Source organism: Mustela nigripes, chromosome 13 (genome assembly GCF_022355385.1).
Source record: "Mustela nigripes isolate SB6536 chromosome 13, MUSNIG.SB6536, whole genome shotgun sequence".
NCBI lineage: Eukaryota > Metazoa > Chordata > Mammalia > Carnivora > Mustelidae > Mustela > Mustela nigripes.
The window spans coordinates 42450392-42477007 of NC_081569.1; the positions used below are offsets into that span (position 1 = coordinate 42450392).

At 43.8% G+C, this 26616-nt stretch overlaps 1 protein-coding gene across 3 annotated transcripts in view; it reads left to right on the plus strand.

Moving 5' to 3' along the window:
* Positions 1 to 26616, plus strand: part of TLN2 (talin 2) — a 429824-nt gene that overhangs the window by 272868 nt on the left and 130340 nt on the right. For all 3 annotated transcript variants that reach the window (XM_059372168.1, XM_059372169.1, XM_059372170.1), the window contains exons 12-22: positions 3178 to 3333; positions 7888 to 7989; positions 8929 to 9005; positions 11330 to 11510; positions 12409 to 12522; positions 14678 to 14786; positions 15498 to 15706; positions 16469 to 16567; positions 20259 to 20426; positions 21886 to 22180; positions 24781 to 24947. In XM_059372168.1, coding sequence (XP_059228151.1) covers positions 3178 to 3333; positions 7888 to 7989; positions 8929 to 9005; positions 11330 to 11510; positions 12409 to 12522; positions 14678 to 14786; positions 15498 to 15706; positions 16469 to 16567; positions 20259 to 20426; positions 21886 to 22180; positions 24781 to 24947 — 1677 coding nt within the window. The remainder of the gene's footprint in view (positions 1 to 3177; positions 3334 to 7887; positions 7990 to 8928; positions 9006 to 11329; positions 11511 to 12408; positions 12523 to 14677; positions 14787 to 15497; positions 15707 to 16468; positions 16568 to 20258; positions 20427 to 21885; positions 22181 to 24780; positions 24948 to 26616) is intronic.

The following is a 26616-nucleotide window of genomic DNA, read 5'->3' on the forward strand; positions in this document are numbered from 1 at the left end:
TGTGAATCTGTTTCCTTCCCCCAGAGTAGGGAAGTTTTCAGCTATTATTCCTTCAGATAAATTCTCTGCTCTTTTTTCTCTTTTTCTGGGATCCCTATAATGTGAATGTTATTATGTTTGATGGAGTCACTGAGTTCTCTCAGTCTGTTCTCATTTTGCATAATTCTTTTTTTTCTCTGTTGTTCAGTTTGATCACTTTCCATTACTCTGTTTTCTAGGTCCAGCCTTCTGTTCATTCTGTCAAGCTTATTTCTCATTTTGTTTATTGAGCCTTTCATCTCTACTATATTACTCCTCATCTCTGTGTTGATGGTCTCACTGATACTGTCCACTCTTCTCTCATGTCCACTGAGTATCCTTATGCTCATTGCTTTAAATTCTCTATCAGGCATATTATTTTTATCTGTTTTCTTTAGATCTCTGGCTATGGCCTTTTCCTATTCTTGCATTTGGGATGAATTATTCTATCTTCTCATTTTATCTGTCTCTGTGCCTATTTCTGCTTGTTAGGAATGTCAATTATATCTCCTGTTCTTGAGGGTAATGGCTTTATCAAGAAGAGGTCCTGTAATGCTCTGCATTATAGTGTCCTCTGTTTCCCAGGGCCTGGTGCTTCCAAGAGTATCTCCAAATGTGTGCACTCTGCCCTTGTGTTCTGGCCACTTTGTACTACAGGCCAGTTGTCTGCCGAGGCTCTCTTTGCCTGTTGTGAGCAGTGTTTGGTCCTTCGAATGATTGTGGCTTATTTTAACTAGGTGTGCTCTGATCTGCTTGGTTTTTTTTGTTTGCTTGTTTTTTAAGATTATATTTATCCATTTGAGGGAGAGCGAGAGAGAGCATGAGGGAGGAGAAGGTCAGAGGGAGAAGCAGACTTACCAGAGCTGGGAGCCCAATGCAGGACTTGATCCCAGGAATCCGGGAACATGACCTGAGCTGAAGGCAGTGGCTTAACCAACTGAGCCACCCGGGCACCCTCTGATCTGCTTGTTAAATGATACCTGTCATCACCACCACAAAAACCAGGGCCCCGCAGAACTCCCAGGCCAGGAGACATGGTGTGGACAAACGTTTGCATCTGTCTTTCTGGGGCAAGGGACCTACTGTGCTGGGTCTGAAGCAAGAAGCAAGGAAGTACTCTGGGAAGGGTAGTTCCATCAATATGTGGGGTGTGTGGAGGGAGGGAGCTGGGCTTGCTGTAAGCAAGTTAGGTAGCAAGTGTTGATGCTGCATTGGGTTCCCACAGGTGACACTGTGCTTATGCTGAGTGGCATGGGAAATGGTAGCAGGCAATTCTTTTGTTCCCCTAGGGGTGTCTCTGGGGTGTGCTCTGAAATGAGCAAATAACTTCCCCACTGTGTACCGCAGCTATTCCCATGCTTATGTCCCTGGGCTTTTCGCCATGCCTTCTCTCCCAAGATCAGCCCAGTGCCCTTGAGACTCTTCCATCCACTCCCATCGATCTTTAACGCTCTAGGCTTTAAACTGCACTAGTTGCAAAACTCGGGAAATTTGGCCCCTTGCTCTTTCCAAGTCAGTTGCTATGGGGATTCTTATTCCTATGTGGTCTCCTCTGTGCTAGTCTGTCTCACTCTTCTCTGCCATCACCCCTCCTTTCCAGCACAACGAACGTGATCTCTTTCTCTTCCAAGCTGCATCTCCACACTTCCTACCTTCTTTTGTGGCCTCTTCTCTACTTTTGCATGTGGAGTTTGTTCCGCCAGTCTTCAGGTCAATTTTGGGTGTATTTATGATGATCTGATAGTTACCTACTTGTTTTTGTGGGATGAGGCAAGCCTAGGGTCCTTCTACTCCGCTGCCATCTTCTCTTGCCCCCCGTCCAATGAAAGTGTACTTCATTATTTTAAACAGATTTTCTTCTTCTTTTTTTTTTTTTTAGATTTTATTTATTTATTTTGACAGAGAAAGATCACAAGTAGGCAGAGAGGCAGGCAGAGAGAGGAGGAAGCAGGCTCCCCGCTGAGCAGAGAGCCCGACGTGGGGCCCGATCCCAGGACGCTGAGACCATGACCCGAGCCAAAGGCAGAGGCTTGAACCCACTGAGCCACCCAGGCGCCCCAAACACATTTTCTATTTATATTCTTTGCCAGTCATTTTTGTCGGTCTATGATAAACTTTCACATATGCAGTATATAAAGTCTTTCACTATTGTAATTGTTGTAACTATCTATCCCTAGTCATTTGCTTTTTTTATTGTATTATGTTAGTCGTTTGCTTTTCAATTTTGTTTACAGCGAGATTTCTTTCTTCATCTCCTATTTTCTCTCTGCTTTTTAGATGTATCAAAGTCTGTGTATTTGTAGTTAAAGATGTTGATCTTTCTCTATATGAATTTTATTTTATTGTTTGTGCTTAGAAGTCATTTCCCTCCCAGGAATCACAAAAATACACACCTATATATTCTTTCTAAATTACTAATCTCTCTTAAATTTGTTTTGGCATGATTACTTTATTTTAATAGGCATGATTACTATTTTATTTTAATAGGCATGATTTTATTTTATTTTAATAGGCATTATTTTAATTTTTTTATTTTAATTTATTTTAATAAGCATGATTACTATTAAATTATTAAAGCAAATCATAAAAGGCTTTTTCAGAGTCAGTAGATACACATACAGATACCAAAACAAAGAATTCAAATGAAAATATATTTGGGAGATATAAAAAAAAGGTCTGTGTCTCTTTTAATGAGAAGATTCTACTTTGGCAGAGCTTTAGTTAATGCTTAAATAGCTTATATGCCATATTTAAATTGCACATTAAACCTTTTTTGTAATTCACTGAGTTGGCTACTACAAGTGATAATATTTGGAATTCATCTTAATACTTCTGTTTCTCTGGATATCTTCTCAGTGTTGTCCCTTCGATCCATCACAGTCCATTTTTGGAGCAACCTGCCCTCCTAAACAGCATCTCTTTTCAGGAAGGGTGCCTTTGTGGATCCTTCCAACCTTCTGATGCCCCTGTTTTCGTTTCCGTGTCTTTAGTTTAGTGAGTCATTCGCCGAGTACCCAAACCCTGGTTTTCCAGTAGTCCTGTTTTGAAACATAGTAAATGTAGATGACCTCAGGTAAGACATCATGAGATCTCTCTTGACTTGGCAAAGTCAAATGTATTCAGAGGAAGAGCACTAACCCTTGGTATTTCCTGTTTCAGGAAAAGATGAAAGGCAAGAACAAGCTGGTGCCTCGCCTGCTGGGCATCACCAAGGACTCCGTGATGCGTGTGGATGAGAAGACCAAGGAAGTACTGCAGGAGTGGCCACTCACCACAGTTAAGCGCTGGGCAGCCTCACCCAAAAGCTTCACCCTGGTACGGACTGGCAATGGGGAGGACCAACACAGCCTTTGGGCCATACTGTGGGGTGGGAAAGAGCATACAAGCGCTATGGATTTCCCTGGCCTTAGAGAGCAGTGTGCAGAGGGACAGATAGTGGACAGATAGTCCACAGAGGGTGGGGACTGGTGCAGTCTTCTGTGTTCCTGATGCTGTCCCTAGCATGCCCTCAAGGGAAACTTGCTAATGCTCAGAGGCTGATCAAAGGATCCCTCTTCGTCTCTAGTTGTTTTAGAAGTTCCTAAGCTTTGTGAAATCTTGCTGAAGTGTGTTTTCCCGGCCTGCCTAGAAACAGCATACTGTACAGAGGAAATGGCATAGACTTTGGGATACTGTTCAAAACCAGCTCATCATCTCCTATTTCTGAGAGAGTTCTCTCTCCCCTGTGAGCCTTAATGTCATTAGCTTTAACATGGGAATCACAATACCTATTTCGCAGAGGTGCTAAGATCAAACAAGATGATGATAAAATTCTCAGTGTGAAGTATATGGAAAGTGGGGAGAATGTAGCCCTCCCAGGCCTTCAGACCTCTGTATTCCTCCTCCCAACCTTAATAGTTGCTCTTAGCAGATTATAATTGTGTTATTTTCTTAATGATAGCCACATTGACACATGAGAATTGATAGGATTGTTATTTTTGTTGGGCAAGTTGAGCAATAGGAGAAATCAGTGTTGAAAGTTATCCATCTTCTGGCACTCCTGAAGTGTACTGTTCTCCAGGTCTAGGGAATATTTGAAGTATCAGCTTGTGTCTAGATAAGGTCTCATAATACGGCATCAGAAAATAAAAGGTGTAAGGAACAGTTTTTGGAGGGAGTCTTTAGTTATCTAGTTTGATTATTGGTGGATAGACTCTTGCCACTCGGAAGGAATCATCAGGAAATATACCTTCTTCCCTCCTATAGTCAGTAACTACCTGCATAGCCCTTAAGAAGAGATGCTGATACTTAGAGAACTGCGTCCTCACCTTCCATGGTAGGAAGTTGTGGATAACTTGGAAAAGAGACAAATCAAATCAATTAAAAACATGTTATTTAGAAATACTAGAAGAAACAGTGAAAGGGTTCAAAGTAGTTGCCTTTGGGGGGTGGAAGGGGTGGAAAGGAAAGCTAGGAATGGCTAGGGCAGGGACCTGCTGTGTTTTGTTATGTGCCTGTGAGTGCTGTTGGTCTTTGAAAACTACATCCAGGTCCCATTTTGTTGAAAACAAAAAGTTATTTTATTTTATTTTTTTTTTAAAGATTTTATTTATTTATTCAACAGACAGAGATCACAAGTAGGCAGAGAGAGAGAGAAGGGGAAACAGGCTCCCCGCTGAGCAGAGAACCCGATGCGGGGCTCCATCCCAGGACCTTGGGATCATAACCTGAGCTGAAGGCAGAGGCTTTAACCCACTGAGCCACCCAGGCGCCCCAACAAAAAGTTATTTTAAAGACAAATTAGAAATAGTATGAGTCACAGTAACTAGCTCAAGCACAAGAGAGAATGAATATCAATGATGTTTATTAAAGTTGGATTAAAGTTTGTAACATCTTATTTCTTTCTACTCCGAGCTTTAATTTAATTTCAGGTGTTTGGAGATTTCTCCTGTTGTCTTCCTGTTACTGATTTTTAGTTGAGTTCTCTTATGGTTGAAGGATATACAGTGCCTAATTTCAAGTCTTCGAATTTTAAGATTTGGTTTAGATCACAGGATATGGTCATTCTGGGAGAATGTTCAATGAGTACTTGACAAGAGTATTAAAATATCCATTAGACCCTGTTAACTGGTGGTGGTGTTCCAGTCTTCCCTATCCTGACAACGGTTGCAGGTTTTTGTATTTTTCCTTTCAACTTTTACTGCATGTATTTCGAAGCTCTGTTTGGTGCTTACATGCACATTTAAGATCCCTTTGTCATCTTCATGGAGAAATTATTTTACTGTTTAATTCTTTTGTTCCTTATAAATTTGTTTCCTCTGAAATCTGCTTAATTTTAGTATAACCACTCAAGATTTTTCAAATTAATGTTTGCATGACATAGTTTTCCATCCTTTCACTTTCAACCTACCTATATTATATTTGAGACAAGGTTCTTACAAAGTAGATAAAGTTGGATTGTGCTTTCTAAAAAATCTACTTGTTCAGTCTCTTTTAATTGGCCTATTTAGACCATTTATATTTCAATCTAATTATTGATATATTAAAGCTTAAAGCTATCATTTTATAATATTTTTCTGTTCACCCCCTCCATTTCTTTTTCCCTATTTTTGTTGCCTTCTTTTGGGAGAGGTCTGTTTTGGTTTATTTATAATGCTTTTGAGCATATGTCTTTGCTTAGCATTCTTAGTGATCTAGATAGTACCATATATGTAAGAATAATTATAACCCACAGGTGTGGGTGTTTACCATTTCAAGAGAGGCATAGAAACTTCACTTCTATTTAGGTCTCTTTACACTCCCCACTTTTTGAAAATAATTATTCAAAGAAATACTTCCATGTACATTGAACACCGCATGAGATGGTATTAAAACTTTTGCTGCAACCATAGAATATGATTAAGTAAAACTCAAGAGGTAAAGGATAAGTTTCTACATTTCCTTATTTTTTCCTTATCTATCCTGCTGTTTTCTTTTTAATGTTCTCAGCCTCTTGTTATCATTTTCTTCGTGTTTGAAGAGCTTCCTTTAGCCATTCTTTAAAGGAAGTTAGATCTGCTAAAAATGATTCTCTCAGCTTTCGATATTTTTTCAGAATGTCCTTATTTCCCCTTCATTCATAAAGGATCATTTCATCAGGTATAGGATTAGACATCGACAGTTCTTTCTTTTAGCACTTGAGCCCTTCTTTCTGGCCTCCATGGTTTCAGATTAGAAATTGTCATTCAAATTGGTATTCACTTGTAGACAGTATGTCACTCTCTAAAGTTCCTGGTGTGGATTTCTCAGGGTTCATTGTATTTGGAATATGCTCAGCTTCTTGAGTTTGTAGGTATGTGTCTTTAATTTGGGGATACTTTCAGCCATTATTTCTTTGAATACTTTTTTTGTTTTTGAAAGACGCATTTATTTGAGAAAGAGAGAGAGATGTGTGAGCATGTGAGCTGATGGGGGGAGGGGCAATGGAGACGAGGAAGGAGAGAATCTCAAACAGACTCTGCACTGAGTGCAGAGCCCAGCGTGGGGCTAGATCTCACAACCCCAAGATCATGGCCTGAGCTGAAATCAAGAGTTGGACACTTAATTGACAGACCACCCAGGCGCTCCTTGAATACTTTTTTTTGGTCCCTCATTCTCCCAAGGTGGGATTTTGATGATATGAATGTTACATCTTTTATTATCCCATAGAACCCTGAAGGTCTGGTTTATAGGTCCTTTATTTATTTTTTGTCTTTTGTTGAGTCTATGTTCTTTCAACTGTTGGGATTGACTAAATTCTGTTCATCTGTTTTCAAGTCTACTGATTCTATGTTCTGTCATCTCCACACTACTTTTTCATGTAAGTTTTTTAAATTTTAGTTATCGCATTTTTTCGTATTATAATTTTTATGTGGTTCCTTCTTCTGACTTATTTCTCTGTTGAAGCCTACTATTTGTTTTGGGAGAATTTGTAATTTATGAAGCATACTTTATAGTGGCTGCTTTATGAGATAATTCCAATATCTGATTCTTCTCATTATTGGCATCAATTGATTATCTTTTCTTACTCATATCATAGTTGTTTGGCTCTTGATATGAGTAGTGATTTTTTTAAATTGCATCTAGGCATTATGGTTATTAAGTGAGGAGACTCTGGCTCCTACTTAAATATTCTGTTTTATTAGTCATCTTGTTCAGATTTAGTGTGGTGTTCTGGTCTCTTTTTGTGGCCTTTGCTGTAGTGTTCTGGATTGTTTTGACACTGCCCAGTTCTTACTCAAAACTTGATGGCACTGTTTGTAAAGACGCTTCCTAGGCCCACCTGCTATTGCTGGGTGACCATTTTGGGGATAGGCAGAAGCTACCGGGCCTGTCTCTATTATGCCATTGGGTGCAGGTTAGGAGGGTGCAGGCTTCGTGTGACCACTGTTGCACAAGGGTAAGACTACATGCCTCTTTGGGTGGTGGAGCGGGGGCCGGGACGGCCTGGGCTTTCACTGCTCTGCAGCTGCTGCTCTGCCCAGCTTGTGGAGCTGGTCTGGGGCTCCCAGATAGATCTCCATTGGGCTTCTCCTCTCCTGGTCCTTTGTCAAAAAAGGACAGGCCTTTGAAATCCTGCCTCTTGGAGATTCTGGGTTTCAGGCAGTCACCTGGGAGTAATCGGGTATAAAAGAAAACCTAAAAATTCACCAGAATGTGTTTTCTCAAGTCCTGTGCTCCCCAGTCAATCTACCTTTACAGCTTTCAGAGCCCTTTTACTAGATTGTAGGGTATTCAGTAGTGTTTAGAGGAGAAGAGAAGGGAAAAGTGAGTCGATGCCATTTTGTTCCAGGACTAGACCTCTTTACCCTTAAAACTATAGCTACATGATGACATGATGTAGTTATATTTCTTCTAATGCCATTTTTTCAGGATTTTGGGGAGTACCAGGAAAGCTACTATTCTGTACAAACCACTGAAGGAGAGCAGATATCCCAGCTGATTGCGGGCTACATTGACATTATCCTCAAAAAGGTATTTCAGACTGATGCCAATTGGGAAAGTTGCTTTTTTAAAAACTCTCACTTAGATGATGCTGCTACCTGGAAAAAATAAAACAACACAAAACAACCCTAATTTGAAGTACTTAACCCACTAATTTAATCTTAACATTAACATTGCTTGAGTGTGCAGTCTTTTAACCTCAAGATCCCATAAGAATTTCCATTTTAGCTGAAGTTTATATGTATATTCTTACTGTCGAGTAACAAGCAGTAGGGCTTCACTTAGCTAATGAATGAGACCAGCTAACCCCTCAGCATCTTCCTCTCTAGGTAGTTCTATTATGCTTTCCAGCTTCTTTAGAAACCTAGGTTGAGGATCTGAAAATATTCTTCATATTTTTCATGAATTTTTTTTAAAGTAGGCTCAGTGCCCAGACTGACGCCTGTTCTGGGGCCTGAACCCATGACCCCAAGGCCAAGAGCTGAGCTGAGATCAAGAGTCAGGTGCACAACTGACTGAGCCACCCAGGTGTTCCTCATGAATTTTTACCAAATTACTGAATTTCATGAATTTTTATCAAATTTTTATCAAATTCTCAAATATACTACTATGGTATATATAGTTATATACTATAGTGGTATTCAGACAGACTGCCAAAGACTTCAAGAAAAAGCCCACTGAAATAACCAAGTTCAACTAGAACATGGGTATCTACATCTTGATTTTAACTGTGTGAAATTTAGTCAATGCAGTAATAAACACAGAAGGCATGTATCTCTATATTGCATTAAACAATGTATTTATTTTTTATTGTTACGTTTGTTTTTCTTCAGCCATCACCTACTCCAATATAAAGAATTGGGGGGTAAATCTCAACATATTTGCTTGTGTAGCTCCTTTTAGAAGGTGTCTTAAAAGGTTTTTGCATCAAGACCTACTGAGTTTCCTTTTTGTTTCGTTTTACCTCAGAAACAAAGTAAGGATAGATTTGGATTAGAGGGGGATGAGGAGTCGACTATGCTGGAAGAGTCTGTTTCTCCAAAAAAGTAAGTATTTTTATTTATTTATTTTTTATTTCATGAGTCCTGTTCTGCAGTTGCTCATTTAAATCTCCTAACTTGTGTCATTTTCATCAAAGGCTGGAGAGTGGGCTTCTGTGACAGTGAAGGAGTTATTGTTTATAGAATGCCCCCTACATGCCACAGGTGCCATGAGGCAGTCGAGGGAAATGGTTAAAACATGGACTCCTGAGCCAGACTTCCTGGGTTCTAATCTTCAGTCACCCTCTTTTTTTTCTTTTTCTTTTCTTTTTTTTTTTTTTTCTTGAGAGTAGGGGACAGATTGGGGGGTGGGTTGCAGAGGAAGAGGGAGAGAATCTCAAGCAAGATCCACATGATGGCAGAGCTTGATCTCACAACCCTGGGATCATGACCTGAGCTGAAATCAAGAGTCAGATGTTTAACCGACTGAGCCACCCAGGTGCCCCTTGGGTCTCTTTCAATGTGTGGCCTTGGGGACAGTACACCTTTCCTCTGCCCCTTCATCTGAGCTATAAAATGAGAATAATGATAGTATCACCTTATATACTTTATTTTGATGATTGAATTATTAATAAAGTGCATGAAACAGTGCCTGGCACATCATAAATATTTACTGTTCTTAACATCTTCATCATCACTTTCAATTCAGAACAGTCTCAACCCCATTTTATATGTAAGGAAACTGAGATGTATTAAAATTAAGTAACCTCTAATAGGTGTTACTTTGCGGGAATCTGAGCAGCTGCTCCCCCTTATGTTACTTAGAGCATTGTGATAATATGTTTCTTGCATACACTTTACTCCATATGTCTAGCATGCTGTCTCTTTTCACCCCAATAACAACCCCCGATGCAAGAGGTAGACCAGATGTTTCTGCCTGTCCATGACTGAGGAAATCAAAGCTCTGAAAGTTACTTAAGATGCACCCATGAGGCAGGGCCATGAGTCAGTTCAGATCTTGTGATGTTTCTTACCGCAAACTGACAGAAAGTTCTAGAAAATTCATATTGAACTTGCTAAGTCATACTAATTGCTTCTCGCACATTTCCATTCTCCATCACTTTGTCTTGATTGGCTTCATAATCACCTTGAAGGTGCTTTTCCCTTTGTCCCCTATTTTAGTACACAATTTGGAACCAAACCTGATGATGCGATGCATTTCATGTACGTGGTACCCTCTTGGAGAACACCTTAAGTCCTTGGAATTATTAATGACCATTAGCTGGAAATCAGTAAGCTAGTGCTTTCTGGCAGATTGAGTTGTTCCCCTCAGAGGACTCTGCTGCACTTGTCCTTCCAAGAGCAGCTGAGTAAGTGTCTGAGCCAGAGCACTGACACTCTTTACTGTCTTTTACCATGGAAGCCCATCACAAGGCCTGCCACTTCTCCCTGCATTAGACACTGGCTAAGATCACAGGATGCCCCTGACTTCCCCCTGGGGCCCCCACATCTACCCTTCCTAGTGCCAACCGTGCCACACAGACATCCCTGTTCTTCCACAGATTCCTGCTCTCTAGTATCCTAGCCTGCCTCATGAGCTTTGCCCTGGGCAATAGGGAATGATCTGATGGTTGGAGAACCCTGGGTCAGAGGCCTGGTCCCTTAATGCAGCTGCTCACCTAGTCTGCCCCTACACACACACACACACACACACACACACTCTCTCTCTCTCTCCCTCGCTCTCTCTCTCCCCCCCCCCCCCCCCCCCCCCCCCCAGACTCTCCCTGGATGGGGTCTGTGCTCTGGGCTGCTGCACAGACAGTCCACCTTCACATGTTCAAAGTCCTTACTACTCATTCTAAGAACATATCGGAAGTAAAAAATTGATTTTTCTATTTTAAACTAAATGTCCTAGGAATCTTCCTGGACTTTTTAAAAACTCATCTGGAGGAGGTGCCAAAGTCTATCCTACCATCAAGGCTATCAAGGCTCCAAAGGTGTTTAAGTGCCCTCTGTGGTCAGTGGCCTTGGACCTGGGGGATGAGAGCTAAGCTGTGGGAGATTCTCTTTTAGTTCCTTTCTGTACTTCTCCTTTAGGCTAAATGACCGATGCCCCAAATGCCTAAACTAGAACCTGACCCACAGAGATATTTGTTAAATGAATGCTCCAACTGAGAATGCTTATTTGTATTAATAACTGTAAAAAGATTCATCTCAGGATTCTTCTGAGTACTTCGGTGCTACCTCACTCACAGTTCCGTCTGTATATACCTCTTTTGAGTTGGCCTCCACCGCATAACGCAGCAAACAGCTGTGATGCCCATGGTGTCTTATCATGTCACTGTATGTGAGTGGCCACCCCCCAGTGACCCAACCCCTGTTTCCTGCAGGTCCACCATCTTGCAGCAGCAGTTCAATCGGGCCGGGAAGGTGGAGCACGGCTCCGTGGCGCTGCCTGCCGTGATGCGTTCAGGCTCCAGCGGGCCTGAGACCTTCAACATGGGCAGCATGCCATCACCGCAGCAGCAGGTCGTGGTTGGTCAGATGCACCGAGGGCACATGCCCCCGCTGGTGAGCCATCCCCCACGCTGGCGCTGGGCGTCAGTAGGCTGCCTGTGATGCGTAGAGAGAGACACGGGCCTGGGAGAGCTGGCGTGCACTGTCACATTCTCACCCGTTCCCCTCCGAGCCGTGGCTCTTTGCTGCATGGTCCCAGTACCTGGCTATTCAGCGCTCTCTTTAAATGGGGTGTATTAGTAACTCCCTGTGTGGGATCATGGGTGTCCTCGGGGGCTGGAGGGCAACTGTGACCTCTCCACGTGACTGGCAGTACAGAGTATGGAGAGCCCTGCTTCCCTGCTTTAACAGCATCAAGCTGCTATTTAGCCCAGGGTGGCCCTCGGCGGGTCTTAGAAATAGACTGGGTCTCTAGTGATCCACACTCTCCCCTGAGTGGATCATTGCCTCTTGTCACTGCCGATCTGCCTGCTCAGGAATCAGGCGCTGCTGGGGAAGAACTTTATAAAAGCTGAAAAGCCTGAAAGCTCAGAAGTGATTTGACTCTGAAGAAACGTGTTGACTCCAGGTTGGGGTGCAGTCCTTTCTTACTTAGTAAGCAGGGTGGAACATGTTTCCTATGCATGAGCTCTTTAGTCCTCACTACTCGGAGTGGAGTAGCTCCCTTGCAAGGACTCTCTCTCAGTCTTTGGGTCAGCTGAGTGGCTCTCCACGCTCTCCTGATCATAACCTCTCTATGGCATACACCCACATTGAGCATTCTAGTCATACAATCTCTGTCCCAGCCCCCTGCTTGAAATAGGAGGTGCTTGGGGTTGTCGACACACAGCACGGACCATTCTGTCTTGAGGCTGGACTTCAGTTTGGCTGTATTTTGTATAGAGGGCGGTGTCAGTCCCAGGAGAGAGGTTATGAATGCCCTGTGGTCATCTGCGGTCATCTGCCTTTGCAGACCTCAGCCCAGCAGGCCCTCATGGGGACCATCAACACAAGCATGCACGCTGTCCAGCAGGCCCAGGACGACCTCAGCGAGCTGGATTCACTGCCACCCCTCGGCCAGGATATGGTAAATACTGTTCATGCTTTTCATTAGGATCTCTGCCTGGCACAAAGCACGGCTTTGCATTGTGTCTGCATTCAGCTGGGAAAATCTTTATCCAGCCAGGTGAAATGGAAACACATGGGTTTGTTTTGTTTTGTTTTCCCCAGTATATGGAGTCTTTATAGTGAAGTGGTACCCCCAGGAAGAGAATCGTGGGCTGCTACTGGGTATTGGCAATACCTCTTAAGGGCCAAGAACTTCAATTCTGGAGTCACATGATCTGGGTTCAAATCCCAGTTCTGCTAGCGTCTGTGTGAATCCGCGCAACTTACTCCCTATATGCTTCCATTTTGTCGTGCATGCACAGGGTCCTTAGGAAGACGTGGTAATCCTGTCGTGTGCAGAGTTCTTAGCACGTAGTGAGAGCTCAGTGAGCATTAGCTGTTATCAGTGCTTCTCAAATGTTAGCATGCATGGAAGACTCATTTAAACAGATTGCTGGGCTCCATCCCCTCTTTCCTGACTCAGTAGGTCTGGGGTAGGCCCTGAGATTTTCTGCCTTTGCAACAAGTCCTCAGGTCCTCCGCTGCTGTCTCAGGACCACACTTTGAGAACCACTGCATTACCGTTCAGCTCCTCAGAAGGGCAGGGTAATTAGCTGCCTTTCTGTAGATGCTGCCACCTGAAATTACCTAGCCCCTTCCTACTCTGACTGTGGCCCACAGGCCAGCAGCATTGCCAATACATAAGATCTCTTGAGAGGTGTGGAATTGTAGGCCTTGCCCCAACCATCGGAATCAGAATCTGCATTTTCATGGACTTCCAGCTGTTTGGTGTGCACATTAAAGTTGATGAAGCACTGGCTGGCACTGTCCTTCCCAGACCTGCTTTGCATGTTAGAATTACCTGGGGGAGCTTAAAGAACCAAGCCTGAGGCCCAACTCAAACCAGAAAAATATCCTGTCATGAAGGTTGGAGCCTGCTTGTTTCATCTCTCAAGGTGGCTTTAGTGGACAATCAGGCCTGAAAACCACCCCATGAGGACTGACAGAGCCATCCCAGGCCAGGGCCGAGATGCAGACCTCAGCCCAGCACCATCTTGCCCCACCAGGTTAACTGTCCTGCAGGACCTCCCGGAATGCTGTGACTTTCGCTTGCTGGCTTGCCTTCCTGCAGGTGCTTTGTATCCCAAGTACCTGAAATCATTACACAGTCTTCGTGGGGGATCTTCCGAGTAAAAATACATGAGGCAGACCCCCCCCCCCCCATATCCAGCACCCTTTTGAGATGGCTTTAAAATATTTGGTCTTAACAGTCCAGCTTCACCAACTTTTAAAGCATTGGTATACCAAAAAATATGATTAGTGCTAGACACATCCTAAATCTCAAATAATATTATTGGCATGTTTGGGGAAGCAGATTGGCATCGTCTGTTGCCGCAGGGTCATCATTATGAATGGAAATTATCACTTAGTGGCTAAGTCCAGAAATGGCAGGAAATAGAGAGTTTGCTATGTATAGGTTCCCATGAACATAAAGTATAAGATCTGGAAAGGTTTGTAAAAACCTCTGAATTCCTACAGTAGAAGAAATGTAATTCACAGGACCTAGATGTAATATGCCCGAGGTCACGTCACTTGTCAGTGATAGAGCTAGATCTAGAACTGAGGTCTTGACCCATTTCCTGCCACCCCCACCCCGGCCCAGTCCTTCCAGGAAAGGTGCCATGTCCACACCACATTCGTGTTAACAAAAGACAATCTTTATACCGACAGAGAACACTCGTGAGCTGCAATTCTAATTCTAACCCTGCTCTCTTGTTTTTTACAAGGTAGAAATTAACAGTTGCGGTTACTGGTGGGCAGTAATATGATGAGACATTAATTCTCATTTTTTATTAAATTTACCTAAATAAAGCCATATGGAAATTTCCTAAGATCCTAATAGCTCAAGAAAAGAACAGTGGAGGCAGCATGGAGGACGTCTGTGCTGTTTGCCATCAGTGAATGAGCCGGGGGCCTGTTAAAGACCTTGCTTAAGATGACCGGAGACCCTCGCTGGTGCCTGCCCAGGAACAAGAGTACAGACAAAATGCTAGTCTCATTTTATGGCACGAAGTCTCTGGTGTCCCAGGCAGTCCCACGCAGTGACTGTGTCGTGCCCTTGTCTGGTTTTGCAGGCGTCACGGGTGTGGGTTCAGAACAAAGTCGACGAGTCCAAACACGAAATCCACTCTCAGGTGGATGCGATCACAGCTGGAACAGCTTCGGTGGTTAACCTCACTGCTGGTGAGTCTCTGAGGGCTTGGTGCTGTCTTGCGGTTGTGCTTTAGAAACAATCACTGTTCTTTGATTGAAACAACAGATTTTCAGAGGATGAGAGGCTCATCTATTTTTAGGCGCTCTGAGTGCTGCAGGCACTTCTTCACACTGAGCCAGGAGAAAGGCGGGGAGCATCTCATTCCTTTCCGGCGATATCCCGCATCCTTCAACAAGCCCTTATGTAGTTCTGCTCACCGTCCACCTGTCTGCGGGACGGACTGTGAAGTGTACGGGAAGCTGGTTTCTCCCTTCTGGGAGCTGAGTCTCAAATGGGTTTGGGAGGGATAGATACAACACATGGGCCCCCGTCCGTCTTGTCCTACCGTAGTCTCATGACACCTTTCAAGGTTGGGTGAGAGCCCACAAGTGTCTCAGCTTCTCCGTGCAGCATTTCAGTGCCTCAGCTGCTGACGGGCACCCAAGGGAAAGAGCCACGGGATGCCCAGACTTCCTTTGGAACTGTCCAGGGGCTCGTGTTCAGTATTGCACTGTAGGAGACCTCCCGGCAAAAGGATTTGGGAGGAGCAGCGCCTCGGAGACAGGGAGCCGGGCATCTCCCTGTGTGCGTGCGGCTCTGTGTCCGGCTCCCTCAGAGGGATGGCTGAAGCCCGCCCCCATCTGGGCTCTCCTCACCCTTCACCGCCCTCCTGTGATCGTGGCGACCCTTCTCTGTCCCAGGTGACCCTGCAGACACCGACTACACAGCAGTGGGATGTGCGATCACCACTATTTCTTCCAACCTGACGGAGATGTCCAAGGGCGTGAAGCTGTTGGCGGCTCTGATGGACGACGAGGTGGGCAGTGGGGAGGACCTGCTCAGAGCTGCGAGGACCCTCGCGGGGGCAGTGTCAGACCTGCTGAAGGCTGTGCAGCCTACTTCTGGAGAGGTGAGCTCTTGGGGCACACGGTCACTCAGGTTCTGATGAGGCAGGTGCAGCCTTGAGTGCTACAGGGCTCCCGATCCAAAGCTGTTCCTTCCATCCTGGTGGGGCATGTAACTAAACCGTAGGGTTTGGACTTGGTGAACTGGGTACAGAATCTATGGTTCAACTTTTGGGACTGGTTGAGCTGCTAGTAGGAAACCTCCCTGTCCCCTCTCCCCAGGGTACTTGGTTAGATTTAACCTCAGAAACATACACAGTCAATACACATTTGAAGGGGATACAGGATGGTGCCCTAATTTCTGTAAAGTGCATATCACCTTCCTACCAGCTGAGCAGGACTCATTGATTGAACATTTCAAATCGATCTGCCTATGCCTAGTTCGTGAGACATCAGGCATTTCCTTGCACAAATTTTTTTTTTAAAGATTTTATTTATTTATTTGACAGAGAGAAAGAGAATGCAAGTAGGCAGAGAGACAGGCAGAGGGAGAGGGAGAAGCAGGCTCCCTGTTGAGCACGGAGCCCGATGTGGGGCTCAATCCCAGGACCCTGAGATCATGACTTGAGCCAAAGGCAGAAATTTAATCGACTGAGCCACCCATGCTTGCAAAGATTTTACCTGGATATTTAGGTCTCCTCTCTGGCCAATAGACTCTCATCTAGGTGCAGGAGGAGGCCACTCCCTCAGGATTCCTCTTGCTACCCTGCTGTCTGATGGCATTGTGGAGGAAATGCATTTTCTTTCTAACCAGTGTGTTTTTCTAGCCTCGACAGACAGTTTTGACTGCTGCTGGAAGCATTGGACAAGCCAGTGGGGATCTTCTGAGACAGATTGGAGAGAACGAGACAGATGAGCGATTCCAAGTAAGATATTTGCAGCCCGTAATGTTGGACAGGTGTCTAAGTGATGGTCTAGATCCAAACAGGGAGAATGTGTGAAAAACCAAATCTTTTTTGGGTTGTCAAGAATAAGATTGAAGTGGATTTTCTTGGGGGAAAGCCTTGTTAGTTTTTTTTAAATTTTCAATTAAAAAACTCACTTCCTTTCGTATCTTGCATCATTGTTGTAAAGCACTTATTTAGCTATTCTCACTGGTTATAACATATGCCGGATGTTCATTAAACACAAAAGTGGAGAGAATAAGGCCATGAACTTCCTTGTGTCTTCCATCCAATCTCTGTAATTATCGACTCATGGCCAGTCTTGTTTCCTCTTCTGGGCACAGTTTTTAGCTGCATTGTTCTGGAGTCTGCATAAAAGAGAGGAAACGTGTGCTCCCGTATACTGTGTTCACACAGAGCATGGGCTCTCCTTCGTGGTCAGAGGTGGGTCTGTTGTCTGTATCATATCCAAAAGCAGCATAGTGGGGACTTTTTTCTTTTATTCACCCTTCTTGTTGCATACCAAAGATATGTGCCATTCGTCCTCTCCTGCACAGCCATAGCCCCTGCTTACGGCCTGCATGATGGGCTGTCTGCTCAGGGAGGAGGTCAGCTTCTCTGCCTCCATTCCCAGATGCCACAGACAAGGGGAGCTCCAGGCTACACTGAACTTGTCCACTCTCATCCGTGTGGGCAGCTGCCCTTCGTGCCTCTCTCTTTTTCCTAAGACTGAATTTTAAATAGTATATAAGTACATTCTCAATCAGCTTACTGTTGGAACCTAGATTCTCTGCAAGATGCTTTTTCCAAATCTTATGTCACGTTTCCTAGTAGCATTCAGAATAAAAAGACCATTCAGCTTTACTATAGAATTCAAGTTTCTTGCTTCGTGAGTGGCAGTTCTATATGCTGTGTTCTCTGGAACTACCAGACTCCATCTGCACAAGATGCATGAGTTATGCTAAGACATGGCCGTACCTGTTGTGATACATGGAACTTGCATCTACAGATGTGTTTGTTTCTTCTCTACTTTCCGCACACCTGTGTGCTGTGGCCAGAAGACTCATTCATGTCCTCTTCATGTTCCTGATTGAACATTCATGTCTTGATGGAGGGTGAGCTCTCTAAGTGGGGGGTAGCAGTATTCCTGGAAACCATTTCTATGCTGGGATGGCCAGTAGTAATTTCACTCAAAGAGAATTAACACAGACCACGTAAATATATCCCACAAAATTCCAATGAACTGCGACCCTATCCTGACTTCCCATGAGCTGAATCCCCAAACTGCCCTTGTATTAGCTATTGCTTTTTGTATTAGAGTAGGAAATTCTTTGTAGGCAGGCACCTGCTTAGAAATTGGGTAAATATGACATTCAGCTGTTGGTTTACTTGGCTTTACTAACATGAAATGGTCAACTTCCTTTCTTCCAAAATGTGATTGCTTTCCCATAGTGTTTGGAACAGTTGAGAAGAAAGTCACGGTTCTTCCTGCAGACATTGCATGCATCTTGGCTTGCTGAAGACTTTTTCTTTTCTTTCTCTCTTTGACAGACAGTTATCATCACATATGAATGCAAACTCTGCTTCCTGTGGTTTGTATTCAGACACGCTAGGAAAGCAGGTTCAGGTTCACGGTGTGGTCCCAAAGAGGCTTTCGTGCCAGGAAAAGGCCTGACTTGAATGCTTTCCGTTTCTGTAAGATCTCTGGGCAAAGCTCATTGCAGTAAGGTGATCCCGTACCCTTCGCCAGTTATAAGTAGCCCCTGGCTTACTGACATTGGATTTCTTATGCACTATTTTTCTGATTCTTGAGATCTTATCTCAGAGCTTTTCTTGGGTTCTCAATGTACTGCATGTTCCCAGAGTTAACAAAGATTTATTTTACACGGGCTACATAATCATGGTCTTGTTGAAAGATTTGACAAAGGCCTTGTCAGCAACTGTGGCTGTCGTATCACATTCTTTTTCTAACTGTATTTTTTTTGGACAAAATTAATAGGAGGAACAGGATTTCTTTAATGAGTCTAACAAAAGCCTTTAGAACAGTCGTGAGTCTACATGACCAGATCTTGGTCCCTCTGTGAAAAGACGAATTCATATCAAGTGAAAGAGGACTGTGACCCACTTTGGAAAGATATTTTTTAAATTATTATTTTTAAATTATTCAAATAATTTTTAAAATTATAAATAATTTTTAAATTATTATTAAATATTTTTTTTTAATTTTGTAAATAATTTGTGACGTTTACACTGAGTGTTCGCTGAGCATCAAGATAGGTGTTCAAGAACCGTAACTTCACAGGACTTGTTGGGAGCAGTTTCTAAAAGTTACGTGGCAGATAAGTGCCAATCAGATCTTAAAAGCATCTTCAACTTTTGGAAGCTCAGGATTTACTTTTTTCTTGGACATCTAATAAACATTGGAGACCTAAAAGAAAGACTGGACTACACTGTTGCTTTAAGAGTGCTTGGGTTTTGTCCATTTTAAAATCAGTTTATGTAAATCGGTAGGTTTATGGGTTTCTGATCTGCCTAGATAGCATGTAGTTTCTGCTCTGTGTAACATTGTGCAAGCTAAACCCTCTCTCTCCAACATATCTCCTCATAAAGTATCTCCTTGTAAAGACTCTGTGCGTCCCCTTTGCATTCAGAATCAAAAGTGCTTTTCATTATCTGATGAATTAATAAAGACTTCTGACCACATTTCCTCTGGGAGAAGGCCTTGACATGTTTGTTCAAAATAAAAATGCCTCATATGTTTGGGATGTGTTCGGGAAGGCATTTCCAAACCAAATAAACTACCTTCCGTATTAAAAGCAAAGAAGCAAATTAAATGTTAACAGTGGTTATTCTTCAGGTCACCCAGGCTGGTGACAAATCTGGTGGGCTGAATCAAAGGATTCTCCATCGTGCAGACAGAACGCCTTTTTGTTGAGTCAAAGTATAAACTGATCTCTAAAGCCTCAAAGCTCCTTGCATCTTCAGTGAGCTTGTAGCTCGTAGCTCGTTTATTTATGCAGACTCCCTTTCCACTTCTCGTAATAACTTAATCCCTATCCGGAAGACTACAGAACACTGAGAAGAACTTCCTTTCAGAGCACTCCTTGACTCTTGAGCCTTAGGTATTGTCTGTGTGTGTCCAACATTGCCCTCTGGAGGCAGAGATGTGCCTGAATTGCTGATGGTACCTTGGATCCTTGTGCAAAATGGAAATCCAAGTGATAAATTTTCAAGGGACAGCAGAACACGATGACTTGGAGGCCATGAATTCTACCCTCCCCACAGTATGTTGTATTTATGGCATCTGGCTATAGTTCAGCTTTTCTTGAGCTACTGCACCGACCACATCTTCAAGAGACTTAATTAAGACTCCCAGTGTTAGAGAGGTACCTGAATGTGGATCCGCGCTTAAAACAAAAACCCTCCCCTGGAATGACTCTGTTTTAGATTTAAACCTTATGCTACTGAATGCGTAAGAGACATGTCATTAGGACACAAGTCTCTTTCTTTAATTACGTTTAAGGGTGAGTTGACATTTCAGAAAAATAAGTGTCTTAGGAAGGACTGGTAAGAAAAAGTTCAAATGGAATTCTAGTAAAATGTTACATTTTATTTCTAGGCTATAAAGGGGGATTTAAAAAAAAATAAATGACTTTTTTTATTCCTGTCTTAGGATGTTTTAATGAGTCTGGCCAAAGCTGTTGCCAATGCTGCCGCCATGTTGGTATTAAAGGCGAAGAATGTTGCCCAAGTAGCCGAAGACACGGTCCTACAGAACAGGGTGATTGCTGCTGCCACCCAGTGTGCCCTCTCTACCTCCCAGCTTGTGGCGTGTGCCAAGGTAAGCCAGCTGGCACCATGGGCCCGTTCCTCCAAGGGTCACATGCTCTGGTCTGCCTCCAGTCACTGGGGGCAAACAGAGGTGGAATTTGTTACAATTGTCTGAGATTTAGAGCTTGTTTCAGGTGTCGTCATGATAACACAGTAGGATTTTGGCATTAACTGCCCCCTTGTGCTTTTATCATTTGTTCTTTGCCCAAGTCCTCAGACAGGGGGCCCTGACTGTGTCTAATGGCTGTTTCTGCTCACAGATCTCCGTGTCTCCCCTTCGGACTTCTCAGTGTGTCTTCTTTACACCTGCACACAAAGAGTTGTTGTGTTGCATGGAAATGTAGTAGAGCCTCATGCATGGTCCATAGATAATCTGCCGATTTGGGAGTGCCCCTCCTGCACTGCACAGTGTCAGAGTGTGGGTAATCAGGTTTAAGTTCCTGTTTAAGTTCATGTTTGAGTTGCCCATTACGATGTGCACACTCTGGGTGTCGAACTCCGCCTTGTGGAGCACATCCTCCCCAGTTTGCCGAACAGGGAACTGAGGCCCCTAGATGTTCACAAGTAGCTTGAGGCCCCAAAAGCTATCCATGGCAGAACCGGGGTAATCTCAGGCCTGTCGGATTTCATGTACCTTTTCCTCCCCAACACGTGTTCGTGCATCCGAAGATGGGAGGTATCCGTTTTCTCAACTTGATGACGTAACATCTTCTGCAGCTCCATGACCAGCTTAGCCTGGCATGTCCTATCCTCCAGTGGGATTTGTAGTGTCAGAAGGAGCAGTCCTCATGGCATCGCTCATGCTTTCCTTGGGCACTCTCCAGTACCCACTGACAGATCACTGACAGAATCCCCCTGTTCTTTCCTTCTTTATTTTTTAAAAGATTTTATTTATTTATTTGACAGATAGAGACACAGCAAGAGAGGGAACACCAGCAGGGCAGGTAGGAGAGGGAGAAGCAGGCTTCCTGCTGAGCAGGGAGCCCAATACAGGGCTCAATCCCAGGACCCGGGATCATGACCTGAGCCAAAGGCAGACACTTAACAACTGAGTGACCCAGGTGCCACACACCCCTACCCCCCATTCTTTAAAGTGCCAAGAGGTACAGAGTTCCAGATGTCTCTAGAAAAGAAATACCGTTCCCTTAGTCTTATTATCCTAGTTCAGAGGACTCAAGTTAGAGGTTCCTAAAAGCAGGAGGCATGACATCAATACCAGAAATTTCTCTCTGAGGAAGTAGTCAATAGTATCGTTATGTATGACTAATGAAGATAAAAATCCGTGGGCGTCAGAAGTCACCAAAACAGAGTGAAATCGTGAAGTATGAGAAACTGTAGTGACGGTTTAGGGTAACCCTCGGTCCTCTAAGGAACGGAGGCACAAAGCAGGAAGGGACTTGGTGGAAAGGGCACGTTGGGGACTGGGAGTTGACTCCCAGTGCCCACGACCTGCTCCTGTGTCCCTTCAGGTGGTGAGCCCCACCATCAGCTCCCCCGTGTGCCAGGAGCAGCTGATTGAAGCCGGGAAGCTCGTGGACCGCTCGGTGGAGAACTGTGTCCGTGCTTGCCAAGCAGCCACCGACGACAGCGAGCTCCTGAAGCAGGTCAGCGCCGCGGCCAGCGTGGTCAGCCAGGCCCTGCACGATCTCCTGCAGCACGTGCGACAGTTCGCCAGCCGCGGCGAGCCCATCGGCCGCTACGACCAGGCCACCGACACCATCATGTGTGTCACCGAGAGCATCTTCAGCTCCATGGGCGATGCTGGTGAGGGGTGACGCCGAGGGTGGATGGGTCTCCTGGGGGTTCCCATGTGGGGACAATGGCAAGAAAGGTGATGGCTGCCTGGCCATGGTGGGTTGTCCTCAGCCTCTCTCAGAGACTTCCTCACTGAAACTCGGAGAAAGACGGGAGACTCCTAATGGGCCCTTCCATAGCAACAAGAATTCGTTAACCAGCCTTTTTAAATAACTTCTTGGCAAATGCCGTTCATTTGAAGGAACACGCTGGACGTGGCATGGTAAAGAGGCAGCCACAGGAGGAGACAGGAATGAAGCTTGGAAGGAAAACTCTATTCCAGTCACAGGTCCCCGAGAGAGGGGCACCATGTGCCATCCACGGTCCCAGGGGAAGCATTGGGTTTGGTCTGGTTGCACAAGACAGGACTGAGGGGAGAGCTTCGGTTGTGGCCTTTCTTGGGATTTCTATTCGAAAGGTTCAAAAGGCAAGGCAGGGCGAGGTGAACAGCTTGGGACTGCTTAGTTTGACTGTTTTCACTGGGCTCTCCCTGGTTGCCTGGTATCAGGCTCTGGGATGACTGAGGCCTAAGGATACTGCCTCCAGGGCTCTACTGGCCCCATGGAGGAGGCGTGGCTCCTTGCTAGTTAGTTTGTTTATCAAAGGCTGGCTGGAGTTTTGCTATCTCTAGAAGTTGGGCTAGCCTGCCAAAGGGCAGCCTCTCTCTAGCCAGGAAGGTTTTTTGTTTGTTTGTTTGTTTGTTTGTTTAAGATGTCAAAGATCATATACAGAAAATTAGAAATAGATACAATGCACCCTTTAGTCTATCGGTTGAAAAGTAAATATTCCCAAACCCAGGCCATCTCTATCCCATCTAAATCTCCAGATTTGGCAACCCAGTTTCTCTTTTACATGTCCGGAAATTTTTGACCTTACAAAGTCTCTTATGTCCGTGTGTGTGTGTGTGTGTGTGTGTGTGTGTTTATGTGTATATAACACCATCTTTCTTTCTGTATAAACGAATTGCATTATTTATACTCTCCTGCAGCCTTTTATTTCTCTTAATATATCTTTAAAGACATTGTTCATGTTCACCTACAGGGCTAATCTTTTTAATGGCAGCATAATATTCTACTCTATGGAATTCTACCCTAATTTACTTAACCAATTATCTTTAGGTAGACATGTAGGGTCGTTTCCAAGTTTTTTGGTCTGCTTCTTAGTTTGTTTGCTTTAACAAAAATAATACTACAGTAACTATTTTATCTTGGTTTACTTTGGGGGCTATATGTAATAAGTGGAATTTCTGGACCAATAAGTATGTACAATGTGTGTGTATGAACTTTCTTACTCTTTGCAACCCTACCAGTAGTTTGCAACCCTATGCTTTAGAACTCTACCAGTCGTTTGAAAGACATTTGTTTTCTTACTTCTTGGTTGGTACAGAGCTATTCTTTGTAGTAAATATTTAAAACAAACAAACAAACATAAAAAGCTTGTGCTTTTCTATATCTTCCTTACATGGTTTAAGAAGATTGGAATACTATGCACATTTGGATTTTTTGGTTATTGTTTTATTTTTCAATAAACCTTTTATTTTGGAATAGAAAAGTTACAGAGGCTATACAGGGAGTACTTATTACCCTTCCCATTTTCCCTCATTTTTTTGCATCTTCCCTAACCCACAACACATTTTGTCAGAACTAGGAGATTACTGTGGGGCATAACTGTTCACTGCTGACAGGATTCAGATTTCACCAGTTTCCCCCCTCAAGTCCTTCTACCATCCCAGGATCCAATCCACAATACCTCGAATTTAGCGCGTCTCGATTTTTATGAAAGCTTTTTCCCCCTCCTTAATGTCAGTGTTTTGGCATCCTTCTCAGATGACCTTTGGGAGAGGAAAAATTCCCTTACATCTGAGTAGTTTTATTTTAAATGTTTACTCTTACACCCCTCCTACTTCCAGAAGAAAATTGAAATAGATATCAATAAAAACCACAGGAACCATAAAACCAAACAATTACTAACCATAAGATCAAAACCAGCACTGGGAAGAAAAGGGTGAGCAAACAGAAAACTGATAGGAAAACCTGAGCCAAGGCAAATCTTCGGAGTTGAGCATGAAACTGGGGTCTGTGCTTCCTGTTACTGAGAGCCAAACAACACAAATACAGTGGATCCTGTGATGTTATTCATCTGGAGTTAAGTAACATACAAATTCTTTCAAATTTTAAAAATAATTTTTATGCCATTATGCAGAGTTTATTATAAGGACTTTGGAGTAAGTAGTTCTTGAAGGGAGGTAAATAACATTTTCTAAAATAAATATTTTACTCAATTGCATAATAACTTTTTGTATAACTTTGTTCCTGCCTTCTCTTTCCAAAGAATTCCTCTTTGCTTCCTTGTGTCCTGTTGATCCCTCAGGGTTCAAGGTGAAAGTTGGTTGTGTTTGGGGTGGATAGTCCTACCAGCCACCGGGAGTATTTTTGGTCCTGGGTCTAAGGACTAGAGTTTGGGGGCTCCCTTCTCTCTGCCCCCTTGCCAGAGGTGTGGAGACTAGACTGTGCAGGTTTTGAGCTTTAGAAAGCAGACGGACAGATGGCATTCTCAATCTCATCCCATAGGTGAAATGGTGCGCCAGGCCCGGGTCCTGGCCCAGGCCACCTCAGACCTCGTCAACGCCATGAGGTCTGATGCAGAAGCTGAAATCGACATGGAGAACTCAAAGAAGCTCCTGGCGGCCGCGAAACTCCTGGCCGACTCCACAGCTCGCATGGTGGAAGCTGCAAAGGTATTGGATTGGATTTGTTCAACGGGAAAGGGAACGTTATTAAGAGTTAGGATTATTAAGAGTTAGGACCTGAAGATAAAGAACGGTCAGCAGAGTGTGCATTTTTGTGGTTTAAGACCTATACGGTTGTGTCACGTTTGACCTTGTTGCACTGGGAAAGAAGGGCATGGAACATGAGAATAACACTCTTTGAGGGGGCTGGTGCTGACTCAGCTGTTGGGGACAAAGTCCTTGCTCAGTGAGCGCGCTCTGTGCTGCTCTGTGCGGGAGTGGGTGGGGGCGACGGGCGGGGGGTGGGGGGTGGTTATCGCCACCGGCTTACTGCAAGTGGTGATTCATTTAAACTGGAGATGATCAACAGCAGATTCAAATAGGCCTCTTCTTTTGCCTGCAACCTGAATATTACTTTGCCCTCCATTTGACTTCACTGTAAACTCCCATCAAGATTTTACATAGTAGAGGGCTTCCTGCCTCACTCTCCTTCAAATCCCAGTAGCGGTTTTAAATATTATATAACAGCCTGAATGAAGAGTGAAGAGTCAGCTCTCTGCTCTTTTGACAGCTAAGCTTCAGCATGCAGCTTCTAAAAGCCAGTGATGTTTATCTCGGGGCTCTGTTTCAGAGCCCCTCCGTCATAAAACATTAAAATGCACATGTCTCAGTTCTGCCCCCAAAGACCCTGATTCACAAGGTCACTGGGGGGGACTGTGTGTGTGCCTGCAAGTAAGTTCCACAGAATATTCTGATGCCCACTTTGAGGTGAGGACTGCATGCCGTGGATAAAGCTGTCTTTTTTAATGTTCCTCTTTTTGTTATTATGCAACTTGTGTGCGCTTTTGGAGAAATTAATGGAAAAAGCAGATGGCTATAAATAAAATAAAAATCAGCTTAAGATAACAAGTTTAATGTATTTCTGTGCATTTAAGATTCATTAAAAGCCCCCACATTGTATCCTAATCTCCCTGTCCTCCAGCAGAATACTAGTGCATCTCAACCTACCTAGCCTGTGACTTCTTTGACTTAAAATGTGTTATGACATGCGGTGAATCATGTAGAGCTTCCTCAACTGACTCACCATTGTAGTCACTGAGGGTCTGTGATTTCTTGGAGGTACCTCGTGAACAGGCTGAAGAGAAACCCAAGGAGGGGCAGGGTCTGAGCTTCTTCCTCTGTACCCTTAGCCCTGTTTCAGCCGAGAAACTCTGCCCTTAACTGCCCCTTTTAGCCAAATCTATTTATTAGGGATTTATGCAGTGGTTATTTCTTTATGGTTTTTATGAATTCTGCCCCCTGCTTCTAAGTCTAAGCATAGCTATTTTAAGCAAACTTTCATCTGCTGGCACAAAAATTAACTGGAAGACTGGAAAGAAGCTTAGTGCAAAATCTAATCAGTCCCTATTAACAAATAGGAAAATAAAAACTTGAAACAATTAAGCCTACTATCACATAATCAGGATTGAGCTGGGACCATTGTGTATTTTCTGTTTCTAGATTTTTGGTGCTCAACCACACCTTACTGAATGTACCACATTAACAGAAACTTGTTTACATATTTATTTCTGATTATTTCTATCAGATGAGACAATAGTGTTTCTATACATTTTTTTAGTTAAAAGTTGTCACAGGGTCTTGATGACAGTATTTTAATTGGCTGAATTTTGTTGAAAGC